General features: G+C 36.9%; 2 protein-coding genes across 5 annotated transcripts in view; one reads left to right on the top strand and one right to left on the bottom strand.

Moving 5' to 3' along the window:
- Positions 1–16,773, bottom strand: part of Kif4a (kinesin family member 4A) — a 127,713-nt gene extending 110,940 nt beyond the window's left edge. The window contains 7 exon segments of the mRNA XM_047536619.1: positions 7,325–7,419; positions 7,655–7,821; positions 10,501–10,593; positions 12,023–12,213; positions 16,058–16,172; positions 16,277–16,417; positions 16,728–16,773. Coding sequence (XP_047392575.1) covers positions 7,325–7,419; positions 7,655–7,821; positions 10,501–10,593; positions 12,023–12,213; positions 16,058–16,172; positions 16,277–16,399 — 784 coding nt within the window. The 5' untranslated portion in view covers positions 16,400–16,417; positions 16,728–16,773.
- A 172-nt stretch (positions 16,774–16,945) lies between these two features.
- Pdzd11 (PDZ domain containing 11) overlaps positions 16,946–21,701 on the top strand; it is a 117,058-nt gene continuing 112,302 nt past the window's right edge. Inside the window, exons 1-7 of one of the 4 annotated variants that reach the window (XM_047537096.1) lie at positions 16,946–17,047; positions 17,512–17,611; positions 18,254–18,337; positions 18,595–18,651; positions 18,923–19,021; positions 19,225–19,285; positions 19,445–19,984. In XM_047537096.1, coding sequence (XP_047393052.1) covers positions 17,525–17,611; positions 18,254–18,337; positions 18,595–18,651; positions 18,923–19,021; positions 19,225–19,285; positions 19,445–19,479 — 423 coding nt within the window. In that variant the 5' untranslated portion in view covers positions 16,946–17,047; positions 17,512–17,524 and the 3' untranslated portion in view covers positions 19,480–19,984. Of the gene's footprint in view, positions 17,048–17,511; positions 17,612–18,253; positions 18,338–18,594; positions 18,652–18,922; positions 19,022–19,224; positions 19,286–19,444; positions 19,985–21,701 lie in introns of those variants that run through there. The other 3 variants (XM_047537095.1, XM_047537098.1, XM_047537097.1) reach the window with 3 other exon arrangements.

Here is a 21,701-nt window from a genome sequence, read left to right as displayed (position 1 = left end):
TACCATTTGCCATCCACTAGAATTTCTAAGGCATCTTTTTTATGAAGATGCAGAAAACTGGAACTCTCATACACTGCTGGGTTGTTAAATGAAACAAACCATGTTATAGAACTAAGAGTCACTTTCTTATAAAGTTAAGCATATATTTAATCTCTTCTATTCTTAAATATAAAGTCAAGAGAAATGAAAACATGGTAACAAAAAGACCTATACACAGGCAACCTTATTCAGAATAGCTAAAAACTGGAAAAAAACCAACTTTCCATCAACAGGAAAATAGAAAAATAAATATGGGTATAATTATAGAATGGAATACTATTCATCAATACAAAGGAATAGGTCTCTAAACCAAGCAAGAACATGAATAAATCTCAAAAAATGTTATGTTGAGTAGGATGTGGTGGCACATGCCTGTAATCTCAGCTACTCAGGAGACTGAGGCAAGAGGATCACAAATTGGAGGTCAGCCACAATAACTTAGGGAGAACTTGCCTCAAAATAAAATGGGCTGGGGGTGTATCTCAGTAGATAAGCAATCCTGGGTTCAATCCCTAGTACAAAAAAAAAGTAGCCAATCTTATGTATTTTGATAAAAGGGAAAAATACATAGAATCTTACACACATAAGACATGACTGAAAAGATTAACAAAGTTCAAACACGAGGCTGAAAAAACATGTACCATATATAACAAAAGATTAATATCCAGAATATATAAACTATACATATACAATCAACAAGATAATTACTACTTGAAAAAGAAAAAAATAAGAAGGTATAAACAGGATATTCATGGAAATGGAAAGAGAAAAAGCCAGTAACATGAAAAAATACTCAATATCACAAGTAATTAGCGAAATATAATTTTTTAAAATAACAAGCAATGTTCAAGATAGGCAAAAATAAAAAGGTCAGTAATATCCAATACTTTCAGCAGTATAGCAAAACATACTCTTAAATACTATTATATAGATGGAGTGAACACTGAGAGATATTTTGGAGGACAATATTTAGCAATGTTTAAAATCTCAGCTAGGTGCTGTGGCACATGCCTATAATCCCAGCTTTTAGGGAGGCTGATGCTGTGGAATTATAGGTTGGAGGCTAGCCAGGGAAATTTCATAGGATCTTGTCTCAAAGTAAAAAATAAAAAGGGTCTGGGGATACAGCCCAGAGGTAAAATCTGTAAAAGGAAAAAAAAATTCTCAAATGTGTATACCCTTCAACCTAGCAATTCCTCTTCCAGGGGTATAACCTGGAGAATCCTCTCTTGTAGTTCATGTACAAGACCATCCATTGAAGCATCTTTAGACAATAGGCAGAAATTAGACAACTAAAATATCAATCAAAACAGGAATAAGTCCAGTGTGGTAGTACACACTCCTCTACCTCTAGGTATAGCTATCTGGGAGGCTATTGCAGAATGATCAAGTGAGATCAGGAGATTAAGGCCAGCCTGGGCAACATATCAAGGCCTTGTCTCAAAAAACAATAGGAATAAACAAGGTAGACTATACTATGGAATCCTATATAGCAATTTAAAAGATGAGATAGACTGTTGGACATGGTGTTGCACACCTGTAATCGCAGCAACCAAACCCAGGAGGCTGAGGCAGGAGGATCACAAGTTTGAGACCAGCCTTGGCAACTCAGCAAGATCCTGACTAAAAATAAAAAATAAAAAGGATTGGGGACGTAACTCAGTGGCAAAGTGCCCCTGGGTTCAAAGCCCAGAATGGCAAAATAAATAAGTAAATGATAATAAAAATGAGATAAACATACCTATACTGATTGCAAAATAAGCTCAAAGATATATCACTGCCAAGTGTTACCTGCCTATATAATCAGCAACTTGGTAGACTGAGGCAGGAGGATCACAAGTTCAAAGTCAGCCTCAGCAACTTAGCAAGGGCCTAAGCAACTCAGTGAGATCCTGTCTCTAAATAAAATATAAAAAAGGCCTGAGGATGTGGTTCAGTGGTTAAGCACCCCTGGGTTCAATCCCCAGTACCCCCCAATACATGCACACACACACACACACACACTCACACACACACACTCACACACATAAACACATGCAGTATGATATATAACATTTATCTTAAACATTATGAAGCAGTAAGATTGAAAGTCCAAGGCCAGTCTCTCAGTCACTAGATAAACCCTGTCTCAAAAAACAAAAACAAAAACAAATAAAAAGGAGTGGGGATGTAAGTTATTAAGCACCCTTTTGTTCAATCCCCAGAAACAAAAAACAAAACAAAACAAAACAAAAAACACTCAGAAACACCACTTTTATATGTGTGTGTGTGTGTGTGTGTGTGTGTAAAGAAAACCTGGAATGATACCACCAAGCAGATGAAAGTGGTTACCTCTGGATTAGGATTGAGTGATAAATCAAGGGGAATTTTTGTCTTCATCTGTATTGTCTGTTTTTATACTAGGAATTTATTCATGTATTACTTGTGTAATTAAAAGAAAGTAATTTAGCAATGACAAAATTTTAAAAAGCATGTATCAAAACTATATTTCTATACGTACACATATACATATGCATAGAAAAACATCTGGTGAAGATAATGCACCAAACTTAATAACCATTGTTAAACAAGAGCCTAGACAAAAGCTTATAAAGAAGATCTGGGGAATGAGGTAACCACAGATGGCTTTAAAAAGTTCAGATCAAAGTTCTGGAGATCAACAAAGCCATACTGTGGAGTGCAATGTGTATAGTTAGGAAAGACCTAAAAAGACCTCAGTCTTGCACTTGTGGCTATCTTTGAGACCCTACTCAAGAAATGAAATGAATGCTAAGGCAGAGTTGTAAAGTGCCTGAGTTGCACAGGCATGCTCCAACACATTCACAAAGTCCTAGGAAAATGGGGGAGGATTATAGGTTCAAGGCATATAAAGAAAGCTATGTACAATCATCAGCTATCTACTAAACTGACTAAGCAGACACATCTGTGATGGCAAACTACAGTGAATAGACAGTTTATAGAATTAGTTGACGAACATCACTAAACAAACAAAAAAAGAGGTTTATCCTAGGAATATGAAATTGATTTAACATGCAAAAATTCATTAATGCAATATATCATTTCAGTAGAATAAAAACAAAAACAACATGATCATATCAGTGTATGTTGAAAAGACATTTAAAACATACTTATTTATGATAAAAAAAAAAACTAGGTATAAAAGGGAATTTCCTCAACCTGGTTAGGAGAATCTCATGAAAAAAACATAGCTAAAATTATACTTAACAGTAAAAAACTGAATGTTCTTCCCTCAAGATCAGGAATAAGACAACAATATTCATGCTTACACTTCTATTCAACATTGTACTGGAGGTAATGCCAAGAAAAGTAGTCAAGGAAAAGAAACAAAGAATCCAGACTGGAAAGAAAGAGGTAAACTATTTCTATTTACAAATGATATTACCCTATATGTAGAAATTCTTTAAAAATCTTTTAGAAACCTACTATAATAGACAAGTTCTGCAAGGTTGTAGATACAAAATCAGTATACGAAACAATAAACAATTTCAAAATTCAATGTGAACACATTTAAGGACTTAATATTGTTAAAATATCAGTACTAGCCAGGCATGGTAGCACACACCTACAATCCCAGCTAACGAGGAGGCTGAGGCAGGAGGATTGCAAGTTCAAGTCCAGTCTCAGAAATTTAGTGAGGCCCTGTCTCAAAAATAAAAATAAAATGGGCTGGGAATGTAGCTCAGTAGTAAAGTGCCCCTAAGTTCAGTCCTCAGTACTGAAAAAAGGCAATATTTTCCAAATGGATCTACAGATTCAATGCAATTTCTATGAAAATTCTAGCCAGCATTTTTGCAGAAAAACTGACGACTTGAATCTATCATTTATATGAAAACACAAGAGACCCAGAATAGCTAACACGATCTTGAAAAAAAAAGTTGTAAAATTCACATTTCTCATATTCAAAGTTACTACAAAGCTACAGTTAGCAAAATAGTATGGTATTGGCATAAGGATAGACAAATATATCAATGGAATCTAATTGATTCTTGACAAGGAAATCAATAAAATTCAATGGGAAAAGAAGAGACTTTTAAATGATGCTGAGATAATTGAATACTGATATGCAAAAGACTGAAGGTGGACAACTACTTTGTACCATATAAAAAATTAAATAAAAGTGGATCAAAAACCTAAATATTTGGCTGGAGGTGTAGCTCAGTGGTAGAGTGCTTGCCTAGCACATGTGAGGCACTGGGTTTGATCCTCAGCACCACATAAAAATAAATAAACAAAATAAAGGTATTGTGTTCATCTACAACTTGAAATTTTTTAAAAAATCTAAATATGATACAAATGGACATTTTTCCAGAGAAGGTATACAAATTGCCAATAAGCACATGAAATGATGCTCTACACCATTAGACATCATTCAAATATGAATAAAAACTACAATGAGATACCATTTCAGACCTACTATGATGACTATAATTAGAAATACATAATAACAAGTGAGAATGTAGACAAATTATTACTTATTATTATTACTTATTACATAAAATGGTCCTGTTGCTTTGAAAACTGTATGGCATTTCTTCAACAAGTTAATCATGGAGTTATCATAAAACTGAGCAATTTCATTCTTAGGTATATACCCAAGGGAAATGAAAACATACATTCACAGAAAAATTTGTACAAAAATGTTGATAGCAACATGACTCAATAATCAAATCTGAAATAATCCAAAAATACATAAGCAGATAAATGCATGAATAAAAATACATTATTTCCTTATTATTTGACAATAAAAAGAATGAAGTACTGATACAACATGGATAAAACTTGAAAACATCATGCTATGTAAAAGCAGTCAGTGACAAAAGATCACATATTATATAATTCATTTTATATGAAATGCCCAGAATAGGCAAATCTATAGGGACAGGATTAGTTATTATGAGAAGGCAGGGAACAGACATTTGTGGGAAACAGGGGCTGATTAGCAGTGAAAATGAGTTTCTTTCTGGGGTGATGAAAATATTCCAAAATTTATTGCAGTGATGGTTACACAGCTTTTCTTGCAAATATACTAAAAATTCACTGAATGGTATACTTTAAAAGGATGAGTATAATGATATGTTGATTATAACTAATTTTTTAAAAAGTTAAACAGTATTACCGTGTAACCTAGCAAGTCTACTCCTAGATATGTAGTCAAGAAAAATTGAAACATTTCCCTCATAAAAACTTAGATATTCACAGGACAATATAACAATCAAAACTGGATACAACTTATGAACGGACAATCAAAATGTGGTATATCCATACAACTGAACATTATTCAACAATAAAAAGAAATGAAGCCAGGCATGGTGGTGCATGCCCATAATGCCAGTTACTAGGGAGGCTGATGCAGGAGGACTACAAGTTCAAGGCCAGTCTGGACACCTTAGCAAGACTCTTTCTCAAAATAAAAAGGTTTTGGGAATGTAGCTCAGTGGTAGAATACCCCCAAGTTCAATCACCAGTACCCAGGGGGATGAATATAAAATACTGATATATACTACAACATGAATGAACCTTGCAAACCTTATACTAAGTGAAAAATGTCAGTCACAAAAGATCACATATATGATTTTTATGAAATGTAGGTTAGTGGTTGTCTAAAGCTAGGGAAAGTGGTAGGAATAGAGAATGAAAGCTAATGGCATGCCGCTTCTTTTGGGGGAAATAAAATATTCTAATATTAGATTGTGGTAATGCCTGCACAACTTTGTAATTATACTAAAATCCATGAATGTGTACAGTTTAAATGGTTGAGTTTTATAGCACTTTATAAAACTTTATATCAGTACTTTATATCAGGACAGCTGCTAAATAATTCAGAACTGTATACCTAAAAGATGATAAAGAAGGTATATCAACCTTTAAAAACTGTTTTAAGAAGGTTAAATCTCAAAGTGCAAATATAGAACAAAAAGGGCACTTTTAAATACATTCAGAACAAAAAGCTGAATGAGGAAGAAACAGGTCTCTGCCCTATGCCAGCAGTATGAAAATGATAAATGACAGAGACAAAATTCCTCAAATACTATTTCTGCGTCTGACTTTTTAGTTCCCGAGAGGGAACAGAAGCCCAATATGAGTAAAGAGGTAGTAAGAACCCAACTACTTTAATAAGAGTTCAAATATCTTGAGTCAGATGAATTATTGCTAAGGGAACTGAGAGTATTTTAAAAGACACCGCTGAAGCTTTGTCAAAGATCTTTGAGGAATCACAAAGACGTTGCAGAAGGCTGAGCAGACATAATTTCAAGTTTAAAAAAAAAGGGTAAAAGTTAATTCCATAAATTACAAACCAGTGAATTTGATGTAAGTTTAGAATGGATTATTACAAAGTCATCTTACAAGAACCTGGAAATGGAGGAATGAGCACTAGAAGCAACTTGAGTTAACTAAGAAAAAGTCAATCTAGGCTAATCCTTATTTCTTTTTTTGTGTTTTTACTAAGCTGTTAGCTTTGATAAATATAGTAGACATAGTAGATCTGGACTTAGCAAGGCATTTGACAAAATATTTCATGAGATCCTTAAGAACAAACTGCGAAAGAAGCTAGATGTTATTTTCTGTTAAAGAGATTAGTAACCACTTAAAGGACCATTCCCAAATCATACAGATCACCAGGTAACTATTATGCTAGAAGGTTTCTAATAACATACAACATAGGAATTTTCTAGCTTTAGGCACCTGATCATTTAAATTCAACAATTTAAAGGAAGATATGGAAACCATGCTGATGAGTTTATACACGACAACATCTGAAAGGGATAGTGAATACTTGGAATGAGAATCAGGGTACTGCTTTTATTTATAAGTCATTGTGGGTAAAACAAAACAAGGGCCAGATACGAATTTCACACCTGAATTAGAAAATGAGTGTATGGGAAAGAAATAAGTTTTACCATTGTTGAAATCATCCTCAAACTTAAATTGCACCTGCTGTTAGAATGTGTTCTGAGCAAGGCACAGTGGCATAAATCTGTAATCCCAGCAGCTTGGGAGGCTGAGGCAGATTATGAGTTCAAAGCCAGCCTCAGCAATTTAGTGAGGTCCTAAGCAATTCAGTGAGACCCAGTCTCTAAAAAAAATACAAAATGGTCTGAGGATGCGGCTCAGTGGTGAAGTGCCCCTGGGTTCAATCCCCAGTACCAAAAAAAAAAAAAAAAAAAGAATATGCTCTGAAATATCGCAGTTAGGAACACCAGCAATATCAGTAAAAGTACAGAAGATTTTTTTTATCTATAACTTTGACCTTAATTAATCATACCCTCTTTTAGACGATCTCCTTCAGCCTTGGTTTTCTTCTGTCTTTCTGATCCTGCAAGGTCTACAAGATGCAGCTTGGAGCGGAAGCTGCTATTCCTATGGCAATGACAGGAAGAAACAAGAGAGAATAATACACAAGTTTGAGAGTAGCTGTGTATCAAAGCTGATCTGCTAGCTCTCACTTTGTTTTCAAGTCAGTTTAAATAGGTCCACTGGTCACTAATGCTCACCATACTGACGTCAGATGGTTAGTCAAAGCATTTGAAGCAGCAGCCCAGTATTCAATCTTAATAGAACATAAAAAATCTTGAATCTTGAAATTATAACTTACTTGTCATTTTTCTTTCTTTGCTCTACAGAAATTGTAAAGATGGCATGAGATCGTGACGACTGGGAGTTCATAGCTGTGGATGCCACAGTCCTACAGTTGTTGCCCTGCTCCAAACAGGAAACAGTATCCAATGCAACTAGAACAGTCTTCTCTGTGAGTCCCACAATCTAATTCCAAGAAAGAAACATTTCTTTTATGATTAATATTTCAAATGATTAGTAAGAAATACAGGGATTGGTGGTTTAAAAAATGTCTTGATACTCCAGTCAAAACTCAATAAATAGTCATGAAATAAGACTATTTTAACCAGAACTCTGTGAAAATGACCAGAAACCAAAGTCTCAAATCTTCTCTAAGAACTTAATAAACAAGAGTACTTGCTAATATCAGAGCTAGAAAAGATCTCTAGATTTTAGGGTAGTGATGGCCCCAGGTGAAGGTAAATTTGGGCCCTGAAAGAGAACAAGTATAACGCAAATAGCTATGGTATTTTCCTTTGCAACTTTATCCTCCATGTGACTCCATGCACCTCCTTGAACTTCTGACCCATTTGATGCCTCGTCTTCACTAGAGGAAATAGCACTGAATAGTTTTTGCAGGATTCGGAATCCAGGAAAATAGGGTCTCATGTTTGGTACTATATTCACCTGGGAGAACTTATATGAATTGAAATTTTGTGGACACTCTAGTAACATAGGACTAGATGATTATGAAGTCCTTTCTAACCCCAATTTTCCAAATTTTTTGGCAGTACTGGAGATAGAGCCTAGGACCTTGCATGTGGAAGACAAGTGCTCTACCATTGAGCTATATCCCCAGCCCAAAGATGCTGATTTTATTACTCCATAGCTCTTAAAACTATATCTACAGCCCTAATTTCTAGTCCTTTATTTCTGTCTGCTACTTATTATTTGAAATCAACAAATTATAAGCCAAATTCATCTTTCTTCAACTAACAATGATTCCCTTCACTACTTCTCCATTTATATTAATATCTCTATTCTCATTATCTCAAAACCTCAGATCATCTTCAACTTAACTTCTCCCATTCCTCCATATCCCATATGTCACCGATTCGTAGTCATTCTTCATTTAAATCCATCACTTCCTTTTCCTTTCCAAATCACACTTTCTGAATCCAGGCTTATATTACTTCCTGTTTGAAAAATAAGGCAATAGGCCTGGGGTCATAGTTCTGTGGTAGAGCACTTGTCTAGCATGTGAAGCACTGGGTTTGATTCTCAGCACCACATATAAGTAAATAAATAAAATAAATGTTCATTGACACCTAAAAAAAATCTAAAAAATAAGAAAGAAAAATAAGGCACCAATTTCCTCAGCTGGTCTTCCTCATCCTTGTCTTTTGTCTTTTCAATCCATTTCTGTTTAATTTTCCTAAAACCTTGCTTCCTAAAATGTCACCAAACTACTAAACCCTGTGCTAGATAATGAGGATACAGATTTTAAAATGTTCTCCTAAACTCCAGAAGCTAATGTAGTTGAAGAGATATACATGTAAGATACAAACTTGGTAAAAATTAGCCATGGCAATCTTTTGTTTAGAAGTAAATAGTTTATATCCTGTTTAGAGGGACAGAAACTAAGCTTTTTATCCTATTTTCATAATCTTGTTCTAACATACCTCCTGCTATTCCCAGCCCAAATCCTCTAGTCCAGACTAGTCTAGACTTATCCAGCGTTCCTGTTGAAAGTATTCCTTACTACAAGAATGCTCTTATTTCTTTTCTCTATTGACTTAAATCCCATCCATCCCATCTAAGGGATTTTTACAAACTTGTCCTTATCCACCCAGATTTGTGCATCTTATTTCAACAAGGCCTGGGATTTAATTGCTTGGAATAGGAAATAGGAAAGATCTTGGAACAGGGTCCAATGCTGACTCAGTACCAACATTCTTTTGGTGACAGCAGATATTTTGTCCAGGTTTCTTACTGTCACTATCTGAACCACCTTTCTGTATTCAAATTTATGGGACTTGATACTTCAGGCCTTGCTTAACTTAACGATTTTGAAGGGAAAAAACTCGGAAGCACAGGTATTTGCCCCTTATCACTTCCTTAAACCTTCAACTTTCCTTTTTTTTCTTTATGCAGAGAAAGGAGGGAAGGAGGAGAAAATGGGTAAGATATTATTTCTCCATATTTTATCAAGTCTGTATTACCTATTCTCACCCATTTCCAGTCTCTGATTCTCCTACCCCTGAATACTCAAGCTCCTCCTCCCGATCCTGCATTGATACCATGTGACAGAGGTTCCCACAAAAGTGTTCTTCTTCCTATGGTACTTATGAGTTTTAAAAAATTCATATTCAATTTTCATTTTTATATCATTCTAGGACCTAGGACAATGTGTATTATAATACTATCCAATAGAATTTTCTATGATCATGAATACATCCTATACCTATGCTATTCTATAAGGTAGTCATAAGTCACTTATAACTACTGAGTCCATGACATGTGGCTAGTATACCAGTGGAACTGAATTTTAAATTTCATTCCATTTTAATTAATTTAAATCTAAATAGTTACTTGTGACCATATTGGAAATCTCAGCCTCAAGAACTCTGTAATAATTATTTAATTGATATTAGCATTCCATCAAGAAGTAACAGGAAGGTGATAAAATTGAATATGAGTTCCCCACTTCCTTCCCCATAAGAGCTACCATCAAGGAATTCTAGATTAACAAAGGCAGTTTTAGAACCACGCAAAACCTAAAAGACTGAGATTTTAGTAGTCATTTAAAACCACAGTGGCAAATAAAAGGGATGTGAACTTTAGTAGTTGCCAACATTTTTAATATCAAATAAAAGATAAACACACCTTTATGCCTTCCTTTGGATCTTCCCGGATATTTATTTGAGAGGCTTTCTCACGAGATGGGCATAGAAGATCCAAAATTTCTTCATTGTAAATCTGACATTGTTGAAAGTAAAGTGGCAAAAATAAGCTGTTAACAGTAGCAATCTCTGTGTGGTGGGAACATAGGTCACTTTTTAAAAAAATATTTTTAGTTGTAGATAGACACATTTATTTTATTTTGTTTTATATGGTATTGGGGATCAAACCCAGTGCTTCACGTGCTAGGTAAGTGCCGTACCACTGAGCCCAACACCAGCCCCAACATAGGTAATTTTTAAAAATACTTTGTGACTTCCTGTACTTAAAATTTTGTTTACAATGAACATGTTTAATGCTTAGAATTAAGAAAAGGTGTCATGGTGTGTCTCAGTGGTACAGCTATTGAAGCTTGCCTAGCATGCACCAGGCAGTTGGTAAGATCACCAGCACCACACACACACAAAGGACTTTAACCTTGTATTTAACCATTTGATGTTTTATAAGAATGAATTCACATATTACTTGTAAGAAAACTGAGACCACTCTCTTAGGACAGAGTCTCATAGGAATAGACCTTTTAAGAGTTACATGGGTGTTCCAATTCAGTTCTTTGATGGTGTCCTAACAATACCACCTTCACCAATTTTGTTAAAATGTGAACAGTGGGTCCTCAGGGGAGGACAGTATGGAGGCTGGGAGCGAGGAACATGAAAGGGAAAAGTAGCAACTAATATTTCAATAGCAAGTACGACTGTAAGTACTGACAACTAAGTTTAACACAGGGTAAGCACTATATTTGTTTGCTATTATTGCTGATGCTAATTATTTAACATGTCACTTAGCCATAGTAGAGCTCAACAAATATGTGTTAAATAACTCAATATTTCACACTTTATTTTGGTACTGGAGATTGAACTCATGAATCCAGGGGTGTTTTACTACTGATCTATATCCCAAGTTCTTTGCATTTTTTAAAATTTTGAGACAGGATCTAACTAAGTTGCTGAGGGTCTGGCTAAGTTGCTGAAGCTGGTCTTGAACTTACAGTTCTCCTGTCTCAGCTTCCCAAGTTGCTGAGAATACAGGCAGGCACCACTGAACCCAGTTTCACCCTATTTTTTAATAGAATTCTTCAGGAGGCAGCAGAATTATAACTTAAGCCTCAAGACAGTAAAGGGAAATCAAATACTTTTCCATATTCTCTATGGGGAATCAGTGATAGAGGCCAAACTGGAATTAAAAAATTCCTATCATCTTTTGATATGGCAATGCCAATTCCTCTAACAATCAGATTAAATACACTATTCCAATAAGAAAAGAAAAGAATTGGGTCAGAGCCAGATCCAACTGGGCTAGTACATTTTCTCTATCAATTTATTAAAATTCAATTTACTAAAAATGCAATTTACTAACCTGAGTCGTGCCAGGAAAAAATCTGATTTGGATTTATTTTCCTATCCAAAGATAACTTTGAATTCAGAATAATTAAAGATAAATCACTTACCTCCAAGTAAGATACTTTCAGAGTAAATTCAAAGTCACTCTTTTTATCAATTTCTTTAAATAGCAGTTGTATTACCCTAGGAATGACCCCAACTGTTGGTTCATTTTCTTGCTCTGCAGTATATGCACCTCCCATTGAATAGGTTTTTCCAGAGCCAGTCTGCCCATAGGCCAAGACAGTTGCATTGTATCCTGGCAAAATAGAAGTCACATGCAAAGGGGTGCTCAAACACTTTCATCCAATCAATATACTCTGTTTCCTTCAGCAATTACTTGTAACAAAATTGAGATTGCTCTCTCAAGACAATCTCTTAGGAATAGCAGACACAAAGAAAAGCTTTGTTAAGGCCATGACTTATGCTATTCAAAATAAGCAAAGAAAAATACTAACCCCAGATTGTGACCCTTCTTGACAACTCTTAAAACTTAGGAAGTCAAACACTTAACAATAATGAAGGTGGCTAAGCCATGGTCAAAAGACTGTGGGAAATTTATAATTTTACTGTCTTCCTACCTTGAGCAATTCTAAATTATGGGAACTAAATGAAAAACTTAGAAACTACATAAACAGAAGGGATTCTGGCATATATTCCTTGTATTAAGATAGTCTTCATTTGAAAAGGCAATAACATTGTTTTTACAATTGATAAAACACCCATTCCCTATCTGAACTCAAGGAGTGTACTTGGTCAATATTATCAGGATTCTCACAGAAATATTATCATTGAAGTATGATTCAATGTGATATATGTCCTTTGCTTTTATAGAGGAGAGTCACCCATTCAACGATGTTCATGACATAATTAACTCAAAAATACCAGGTTAAAGTAATTGTTAAGTGTAAGTGTACATATTGGACAGGATCAAAAGGATATAAATTATTAACATTCTGATATTTATTTTTAAGTAATAGGATGGTAAGTGATTTTTTCATTTTTTTCTTTCTACTTATTTGTATTTTTTAAATTATTAAATGGAATGCCTATTGAGTAGTCACTGTGTTTTCTGTTGGCACCTATATAATCATTACTGTTTGCAAAAAGACCCACAAAGTATATTAATGTTTGAGTTTAGTTTCAGTAAAAATGTTTATTTTATCAATCAACTTTTACTTGGTCATTTTCCTTTTATCCCCTAAGTTTAAAGTTATGATTGAAATTAAACCCACCTACAACTATAGCAAAATTTAAAATGTGAAACAATTGGACAATAGATGGGCTATTCTCACCTTAATATCAATTGCTATAATTCTTTAATTAATTATAAGGTCGTAGCTACTAAAACTGTAAGCACAGCAACTATAAATCCAAATTTACTTCAGGTGAAAAAATATGAATTTAGGAAGATGTCCCTTATTAGAGTGGTATACATGCTCTAAAGGAACATAAGACACGTTTTCTATTTTAAATGATCATAACATTTTTGTGAAAACAATTACCTACTATTTATCAAGATAATTTTGGAATCTAAAGAAAAAACTTTTAAGTTTTGAAACAATGTGTTAACCTAAACAATAACCTTGAAGTTTTGAAAGAACATGTTGGTCTAAATTCCAGATGATCAGAGATGCTAAATTGAGAGTTTTACTGTAATATATTGCTGGTAACTCCTGGCATGACTCTGGGGCAAGAGAATAACATTCCATAATTTTCTGCAATAGCACAGATATGTCTATATAGCAGCATCTTGGGAAACTAGGTTTCAGTACTTTGCACAAAATATCTAGGGTTCTGTAGTACCAGGAGTTCAGAGTACAAAAGGGTGTTGTTGAGCCAAATATGAAAAATAATGTTTTTTTGCAATTGAGGACAATGTTAATCAATGAATGTATATTGGTATCACTTTCTACTTTATATCATCTTTAAAAGACTATAATTTAATTCTCATAGTTTGCTAAGTTAATAACATGAAAGTTAAAATTATAGTGCTCTTACTAAGCTATTAGTGAGAGTCACATTCTGAGGAAAATGACCACATAGTGAAGGGTCTGATAAACACTTTTTTGGAATAGTTAAAGAAAAGCAGGGATGGTTAATTAAAAAAGAATTATACAGAACCATGTAACACTCTTCCTAATACGTAAAAAGAAATGATTGACTTTATAATTGGGAAATCTGCCAGATTAACACCTTAATCGAATGATAAAAATGAACATCAACAGTAATGGAACAAATCAAAATTATGTCCTGACTGATGGGATTCAACTGAGAAGAATACAGAATCATTCCTGTGATATTTCTGCTAAAAGATACACAACCTGGGCTAGGCTTGTGGCTCAGTGGTAATGTGTCCACTTGGCACATGTGAGGCACTGGGTTCAATCCTCAGCACCACATAAAAATAAATAAATAAAATAAAGGCATTGTGTCCATCTATAACTAAAACATAATTTAAAAAAAGATACACAACCTGAATTTAATCATAACATCAGGAAAAACAAAAATGAGAATTGTTTACAAAATAACTGGCCTGGAATCTTCAAAAGTGTTAACAACATCAAAGCTAAAAAAAAAAAAAAAGACTCAAAAACTATTTTATAATGGAGACTACAGAGGAACCATAGCTAAATCTAAATATATGTGATTCTGAACTAGATCTTGTTTCTATAACATATACTACTGGGAAAGCTTGAATGGGGCTTGAGGATTAGATTGCATTAATGTGGCAATGCAAATTTCATAAGTATGATGGTTATGTTACCAAAATTAAGTTACCATAGAAGAAAGTCCCTCTTTGTAGGAAATATACACTAGTATTAGGGGATGATCAGGTCAACAACTCATCTCAAATGGTTCAGGGAAAAAGTTCTTTATGCTAGAAACAACATTTCTATATGTTTCATATTTTTAACCTTTGATGCAAAGTGTTCAATGTGCCCTGAGCCATGATATCATTTTTAAAAAGGTGAATATATATGTTAATAGCTGTTTTCTGGAAGAAATTTTCTCCTTATCTAGAGGGATGAACTAACATCACTGAGTAGAAATTACTGAGAAGTAAATTTCTTCTGAATATAAAGATTTTTCTAACACAAATAAAGTTGTTCAAAAATCAAATATCAAGTGGACTACCCTGAGTCTGAGATTCCTGTTTAGAAAAAACCAGTCACTAGAAATTATCCTAATAGTTATTGCTAAAAAGCATTTTTCTATTGAATGGAAAGTTAAACTAAGTTGTGTGTAAATGAACATTTCAACTTTAAGTCACCATGATACTACTTCTTTTAAATGAATCTTTATTTTGTAAATGGAATAACCCCTGTACTAGAATAACAATTAGACTTTTCTCAGGTACTACTCTTTTAGAACCCTGCCATGGTCTTCAACATTAAAGCCTTAGCTTCTACAATAAAGATTGATAACTAGCTATAGTATTCAGGGGCTTAGGGAAATCCCCTTCCCCACCTCAAATAATTCTACTCATCATTCAAGACCTATATCAAAGGCTCCCTATTCTGCGAAATTCACCCTAAATCCCCCTAACAAGATTAGTGCTGTACTTTTTTTCATATCACTTTGTATGGAAGTCATGTTACTTCTGTAGCAGGACTAACTCTGCTATATATTTTTAACTTTTAAAATATTTTTCTTAAAGGTAGGTGCAACAAGTTAAAAAAATTGTGTATGTATTAAGATTATTTATGTAGTCATCTATCTCTTCTACCCCTGGACTTCAAACACTTTCAGGGCCTAGAAGCAATATTATTTATCTTTGAATAAACAATACTGAATCAATACTGAGGCCTGACACTCAAGCAGGTTGGCACACTTGTCACCATCAACACCCACCAAAGACCTCATTGTACTCCACTTAGGATCCAGGCAAATGAAAAAATGTACAAGTCAAAGATAAACAGAAGCACGAAATGCAAATACAGTATAAAACTAGCTTCGAGGGTACAGACTTTCACAAATGTTATTAAGCTGTGGGCTTTTCAAAGGCAGGAATCACATTTCATCCATTCCTGAATTTGCAGTGTCCATTCATGGCACAATGTACACACTCAAGAAACGTTCGGCAAATTAAATAGCCTCACCTTTAAATATGCCTTTTATGAGTGGTGCTACTGCTGTATTGAAGACCTCTTCTTGTTCAGTAGAGGGGTCAAACACAAAATCATAGGTAAAGGATTTATCAGTACCAACCACCACCTATGGAAGGCAAGGGACAAGGTGTAAGAAAAATAGCTAGACCACGCCCCTCGCTGCCATTCAACACCAGCTGTTCACAAAGGAGCCCAGGACCTTCTACGCACCTGAGGCTCCCCCGGAACGAAGGAAAGGCACATCTGGCAGCCCTCGCTAATCTCTTTAGGGACTAGAGGGCGACAACGCAGTGCCACTCTTACAGGAATTCCCTTAACCTCCTCCTTCATCATCCTAGCTCAGTACCGTCTCTGTAGGGGAGAAAAAAAGCTTACTGATGAATCTTGGTATGTTGGCAGGGGAAGGAGGCCCTCCAAGAGGGTAGGAGCATTGGGAAACTCAGCCTTCGCCAAGGCAGCCTCCCCTCCCACGGGATTGCTGCCCCAGGAGATTACTCTTGAACTTGGCCACAACGGAACGGCCGGTTAGCCCGACTCTCGGAAGAGTGAAGTGGCGTCTAAAATGAAAAGAAAAAACTCCAAGGAAGACAGCGACAAATAACAAAGCCCCAAGGTACAGGGAACGGCAGAATCTGAGCTAAGATGGGCCCCCTCAACTCACCCAACTAAACGACCCTTTCCCCGGTCTTCCCCGGTCTCCAGGCGCCCTATCCCAACTGGAGTTTTAACCGCCAAGTTTCAAATCGGTTCCAGAGGCGCCAGCCAATTGGAGCGCAGATAGCCTGCAGGCGGAGCACACACGTCGGCGCGCACCCGATGACGCGTTGGGGAGGGGCAGGCAAGTTGGTCGCAGCCAGGCCCCGCCCCTTTTAGACGTCACTGAGGATCCGCTTCCGGTTCCCCTGTTGCTTCGGCGGTGAGCCGAGCCTCGGTTGTCTGAGGGCTTCCGTGCTGCTGAGGTGGTTTGGCGTTTAATCAGTGGTGAGCGCGGGACTTGGGCAGGATACAGGACGGGGAACCGGAAGGTAGCCGGTGGTGAGGGAAGAGTCGGTCTGGGGAGTCTAGAGGGCGTGGGGCAGTGTTTGGCCCTGAGTCCCTTTGAGGAGTTGGAGTCAGCACTCCTTGGATTTCAAAAGTAGATCTTTTTAGACGCCACCCTGATTTCCTCTTCTATAGGATGAAGACAGTAACAACTGTTTTGCTGCATTGCTGTGGGAAATGAGATCATGTCTCTAGAATATGTAACAGGTTGTTTGGCATCCAGATATTTAGCAGAGTTAATAGTTTTTTTCTCTTTTTTCTGTCTTCTCCAAATCTTAAAACCAAATGTGGGCTAGACATATAGACTGATAACCTTGGAATGGGTTGGAGCTGCTTTCTGAAACTTGCTGGGCTACTATCCCTTTTGAATTACTTGTCGGCCTTGATTCGCCTTTTCTTTCTAGGGTCTTGCCTGAGATGGACAGCCGAATTCCTTATGATGACTACCCAGTGGTTTTCCTGCCTGCCTATGAGAATCCTCCAGCATGGATTCCTCCTCATGAGGTGGGAACCATCAGTAGGGAATTTTTCCCCCTGAGTGCGAGATGATGCATGAAAGGTAGAATGGCAGTGTTAGAAAGCTAAATGGAGAGTAAATCTTAGCCCTTGTTTTAGCCAAAGAACCTAGAAGCTGAATTGTTAACAACAAAGACCAAATGAAAATTTCTAATGGAAGCCTACTGCCAGTGAATTCTGGAAACAGCACTAGTTTCCATTTTGTCAAGAGATAAAGAAGCAGGGAGCTGTAGAGCTACTAGCATATCCCCATGCTAAACATCTGCTCTTTGGGTAATGTTTGTCTGTTCTACTTAAACTAAGTCCATGATTTTACCTTTTCCTGACTTCAAAATGATGCATTAGTGTTTCAAAAGAAGGTAAATGTGACTTCAAAATTTAGTAAGATTTCTGGGGGCTGGGGAGATAGCTCAGTTGGTAGAGTGCTTGCCTCGAAAGCACAAGGCCCTGGGCTCAATCCCCAGCACTGCCAAAAAAAAAAAAATATTTCTGAGGACTGGGATTGTGGCTCAGTGGTAGAGCATCTGCGTAGCACGTTTGAGGCACTGGATTTGATCCTCAGCACCACATTAAATAAATAAATAAAATAACATTATAAAAAAAGACTTCTTAGGTTGCTGTGTCTTGCAGAGAGTATACCACCCAGACTACAACAATGAATTGACCCAGTTTCTGCCCCGAATTGTCACACTGAAGAAGCCTCCTGGAGCTCAGGTGAGCCATGATACCTCTTATTCCAGGCTACATTTGTGCATACCACAAACTGACCATGGTGAGGGGATGTTTTGGAAAACAGGTGGGGAGGTGAGGAAACTTCCTTTCTTATGGTTAGAGAAGCTGAGCTACCACTTCCACAACTTTTCATTTCCCTCTGAGGAACACACAAGCCTAGCTATTGTACTGTGATGCTACTAGATGTTCTGTGTTCATTGTCTTATGTTGAGCCCCAATTCCATGCTCTTGTCTTACAGTTGGGGTTTAACATCAGAGGAGGAAAGGCCTCCCAGCTAGGCATCTTCATCTCCAAGGTGTGTATGCCTGGTAGACAATATGGACAGCTGTTTCCCTTTGTTATTAGAATGGAGTACCCTGATGTCCCAAGGGTTAGTTGGCTCATAGAATTGGCAAAATGGAGACGTTCCCCTTTCCCACACAGCTTTGCATTTGGCAAGCCCTCTATCTCCCTACATTGTCACAGGAAAAAATTACAGCACTTTACCTTTGAATAGCACCAAATTTCACCTGCAGTCTTCTGAAATTACCCCATCCCAATCACATGTATTCTCTATTTACTAACAGGTGATTCCTGACTCAGATGCACATCGAGCAGGACTTCAAGAAGGGGACCAAGTTCTAGCTGTTAATGATGTGGATTTCCAGGATATTGAGCACAGCAAGGTAAGGACAGTGCTTTCACTGTGGTGATGACAGAAGCTATCCCAGGTAGGACAGGTTGGAAAGGATTAGCCTAAACTGTAACATGATGAGAAAGTATCTCTCCTAGGGAAATGTACCAGAGGTTGGAGTGGGAAATCTCCCCCATTATGATTGTGTCCTGGGATTTTTCTCTTCATTTGTACAAGCTGCTGTGTTCCTTCCAGGCTGTTGAGATCCTGAAGACCGCCCGAGAAATTAGCATGCGTGTGCGCTTCTTTCCCTACAGTAAGTGCCAGTTTCTTTTTTACTTACCTGACAAGGCCCTAGGTAGGAACTCTTTAAACATTGATGACTGGAAGCCCCAGATATTGGGGATGGGAAACCAGGAGCTCAGGCCTGAAAATAACCTGCTCTGTTCCTCCTTTTCTTTCTTCTTTCCCCCAGATTATCATCGCCAAAAAGAGAGGACTGTGCACTAGAGAGTTGCAGCCCATGGCCCTCCATGTGGAATCTGCCAGGACAAGCTAGCTAGGCCCAAGGGAAGCCACTTGGGAAGTTCTACTCTGAGCCCTTCCCTAGCATAGTGGGGTGGGGAGAATGGAGAGAAAGTCACCAGCTGTGTTACCCAAACTGTACTGTACTTTTAGTTCCCTAGTTTTCTAGGCAAGTTTCCCTGGAAGGAAAGGGATGATAATGTCTAGGTGTATCCTAGCCTGTGGGGAACCCAGGTAGAAGTGGCAACCAAAATTTATTGGTTACCATGGGCTTAGCACTTACACATCTTATCATTTTAATTATAGAAATCAGTTAGAAAATATTGGGAAATTTCCATCTGATTACCTGGCCATTTCATCCTATTCTTGTACTATCAGAAGTATCATACACACTGGGGACTCCAATGAGATGCTTTTACCCCTTCCTCCTCCTATCATCTTCCCCAAAATGTAAAATACAATACTGAATAAATGTCGTTGTGATTTTGAATGTTGCTGATTGGATGTAAGGTGCCATTGAGGCAAGACAAAACTTTTTCAAAAGTAAGAGGCACTGAAAGAATCAGCAACACTATACCTACTTTATAACTATCTATGTCTGGCCAGAACATTAGAGAAGCCAAGCAACCTTAGGCACAGTATAACCATGGAATAGCATTGGGTGAAGGGTATTGGAAGAAACAGTACCCTTTCCCCTAGGAACTTTGGACATTTCTCTGCAGGGAACAGTATTAATATAATTCTTCTCCTTTCCCAGATTCTTTATCTGGAACCTAAGCCAAGGAAGGAACTTAGATATATGTGGGCTTTTGTTTGTTTTGCAGTGCTGAGGATTAAATCCAGGACCTTGTGTATGCTAGGCAAGCACTCTTGCCACTGAGACACCTTCCAGCCCTTTTTCTAAATTTTGAGAAAGGGTCTTGCTTAAGTTCCCCAGACTGGCCTCAGTCCTCCTGCCTCAGGCTCCTGGGGATTACATGCCCCATCACACCTGACTAGATACATTTCTTTTCAGAGGCAATAGTAAGAAGTTGGTTCCCAATTTCCAACTTGTAGGTTAGGTTGTACTAACTGTGAATTTCCCTCTTTTTTTCCACACCAGTCCCAAATAACTTTATGCCATGTTCTTAGATATTTAATTGTAATCCATTATTTGAGATTTTTATGTCATACCTATGCCATCTCCACTGGCATGTTCAAAATACCTATTTGGAATTTTAAAGGTTTTCTTGTGAGGTAGGGGGCAATGTGTCCCTGTGAAGAAAGTCCAAAATTTGCCTTGAAAGAATCCATGGGAGTTTAAATATGCATTTCCAGTTATTTCTCCTAGAGAGTTATTTGATAGTCTGAGGTAGAACCTAGAAATCTGAATTTTTAAATAGTAAGGTAAATAAGTCTTGATGTCTCTGGATTAGTCTTCAGCCTCTTCTGTAGGCATTTGTATGAACAATGAGAAATGATGAAAAGGGCCAAATAGTGATAACCTAGAGTTAGTGGCTAGAGATGGATCCTTATGAGGTGAAATAATGCTTCCCTGGGACCAGTAAACCTAGAAACCTTGAACCCATGACCATTCTAATCCCAACACTGGTATCTCCTCCCCAAGTAAACAGCATAGTAGACCCTCTCCATAGACATTAGAAGTTAAGTATGCCAGAAGTTTTAGTTACGTTTTGTTGTTCAGTCTTATTACCCTCCAACGTAACAACATTGTCATTCTTTCTGCCCATTCAACTTCTGCCCACTTGTCTGTGTCCTTGAAAGAATTGATGCCTGTAAAAGAGTATGTTGCAGAGTGTTGACACACTTGGTAGAGGTTTAGAGAGAATAATATACTTGCCCTTTCTCTGCTAGTCTTACCAACCTCCCTGTTGCTTCCTTCAGAACCCCCTTTTTCAAATAAAACATCCCATAACAACAACTTATGTCATAAACACTCCAGTAGACGAATCACAAATGTAGCAAGAAACTAAGCAGCAAAAGCACTTCTGTCCAGCTGTGTCCCATAACTGTTGCTGAAGCTGCATAAAACAAATGTTTAGGAAGATAGGAAAAGGTAGAAAGAAACCAGACTTTTAAGAGCTAGCACTTAACAAAAGCAGAATGAAAAAATTTGAGGAGACCGGGTCCCTTTAAAGTGACTGCTACAACTACAAACCTAGTGACCTACAGTCTTATTACAAGATCCAACCAATTTGAAGATACTG

This window comes from Sciurus carolinensis, chromosome X, assembly GCF_902686445.1.
Source record: "Sciurus carolinensis chromosome X, mSciCar1.2, whole genome shotgun sequence".
In the NCBI taxonomy this organism is placed as follows: Eukaryota; Metazoa; Chordata; class Mammalia; order Rodentia; family Sciuridae; genus Sciurus; species Sciurus carolinensis.
Note: the sequence above shows the minus strand (reverse complement) of the source record. Positions and strands in the feature narration are given on the sequence as shown.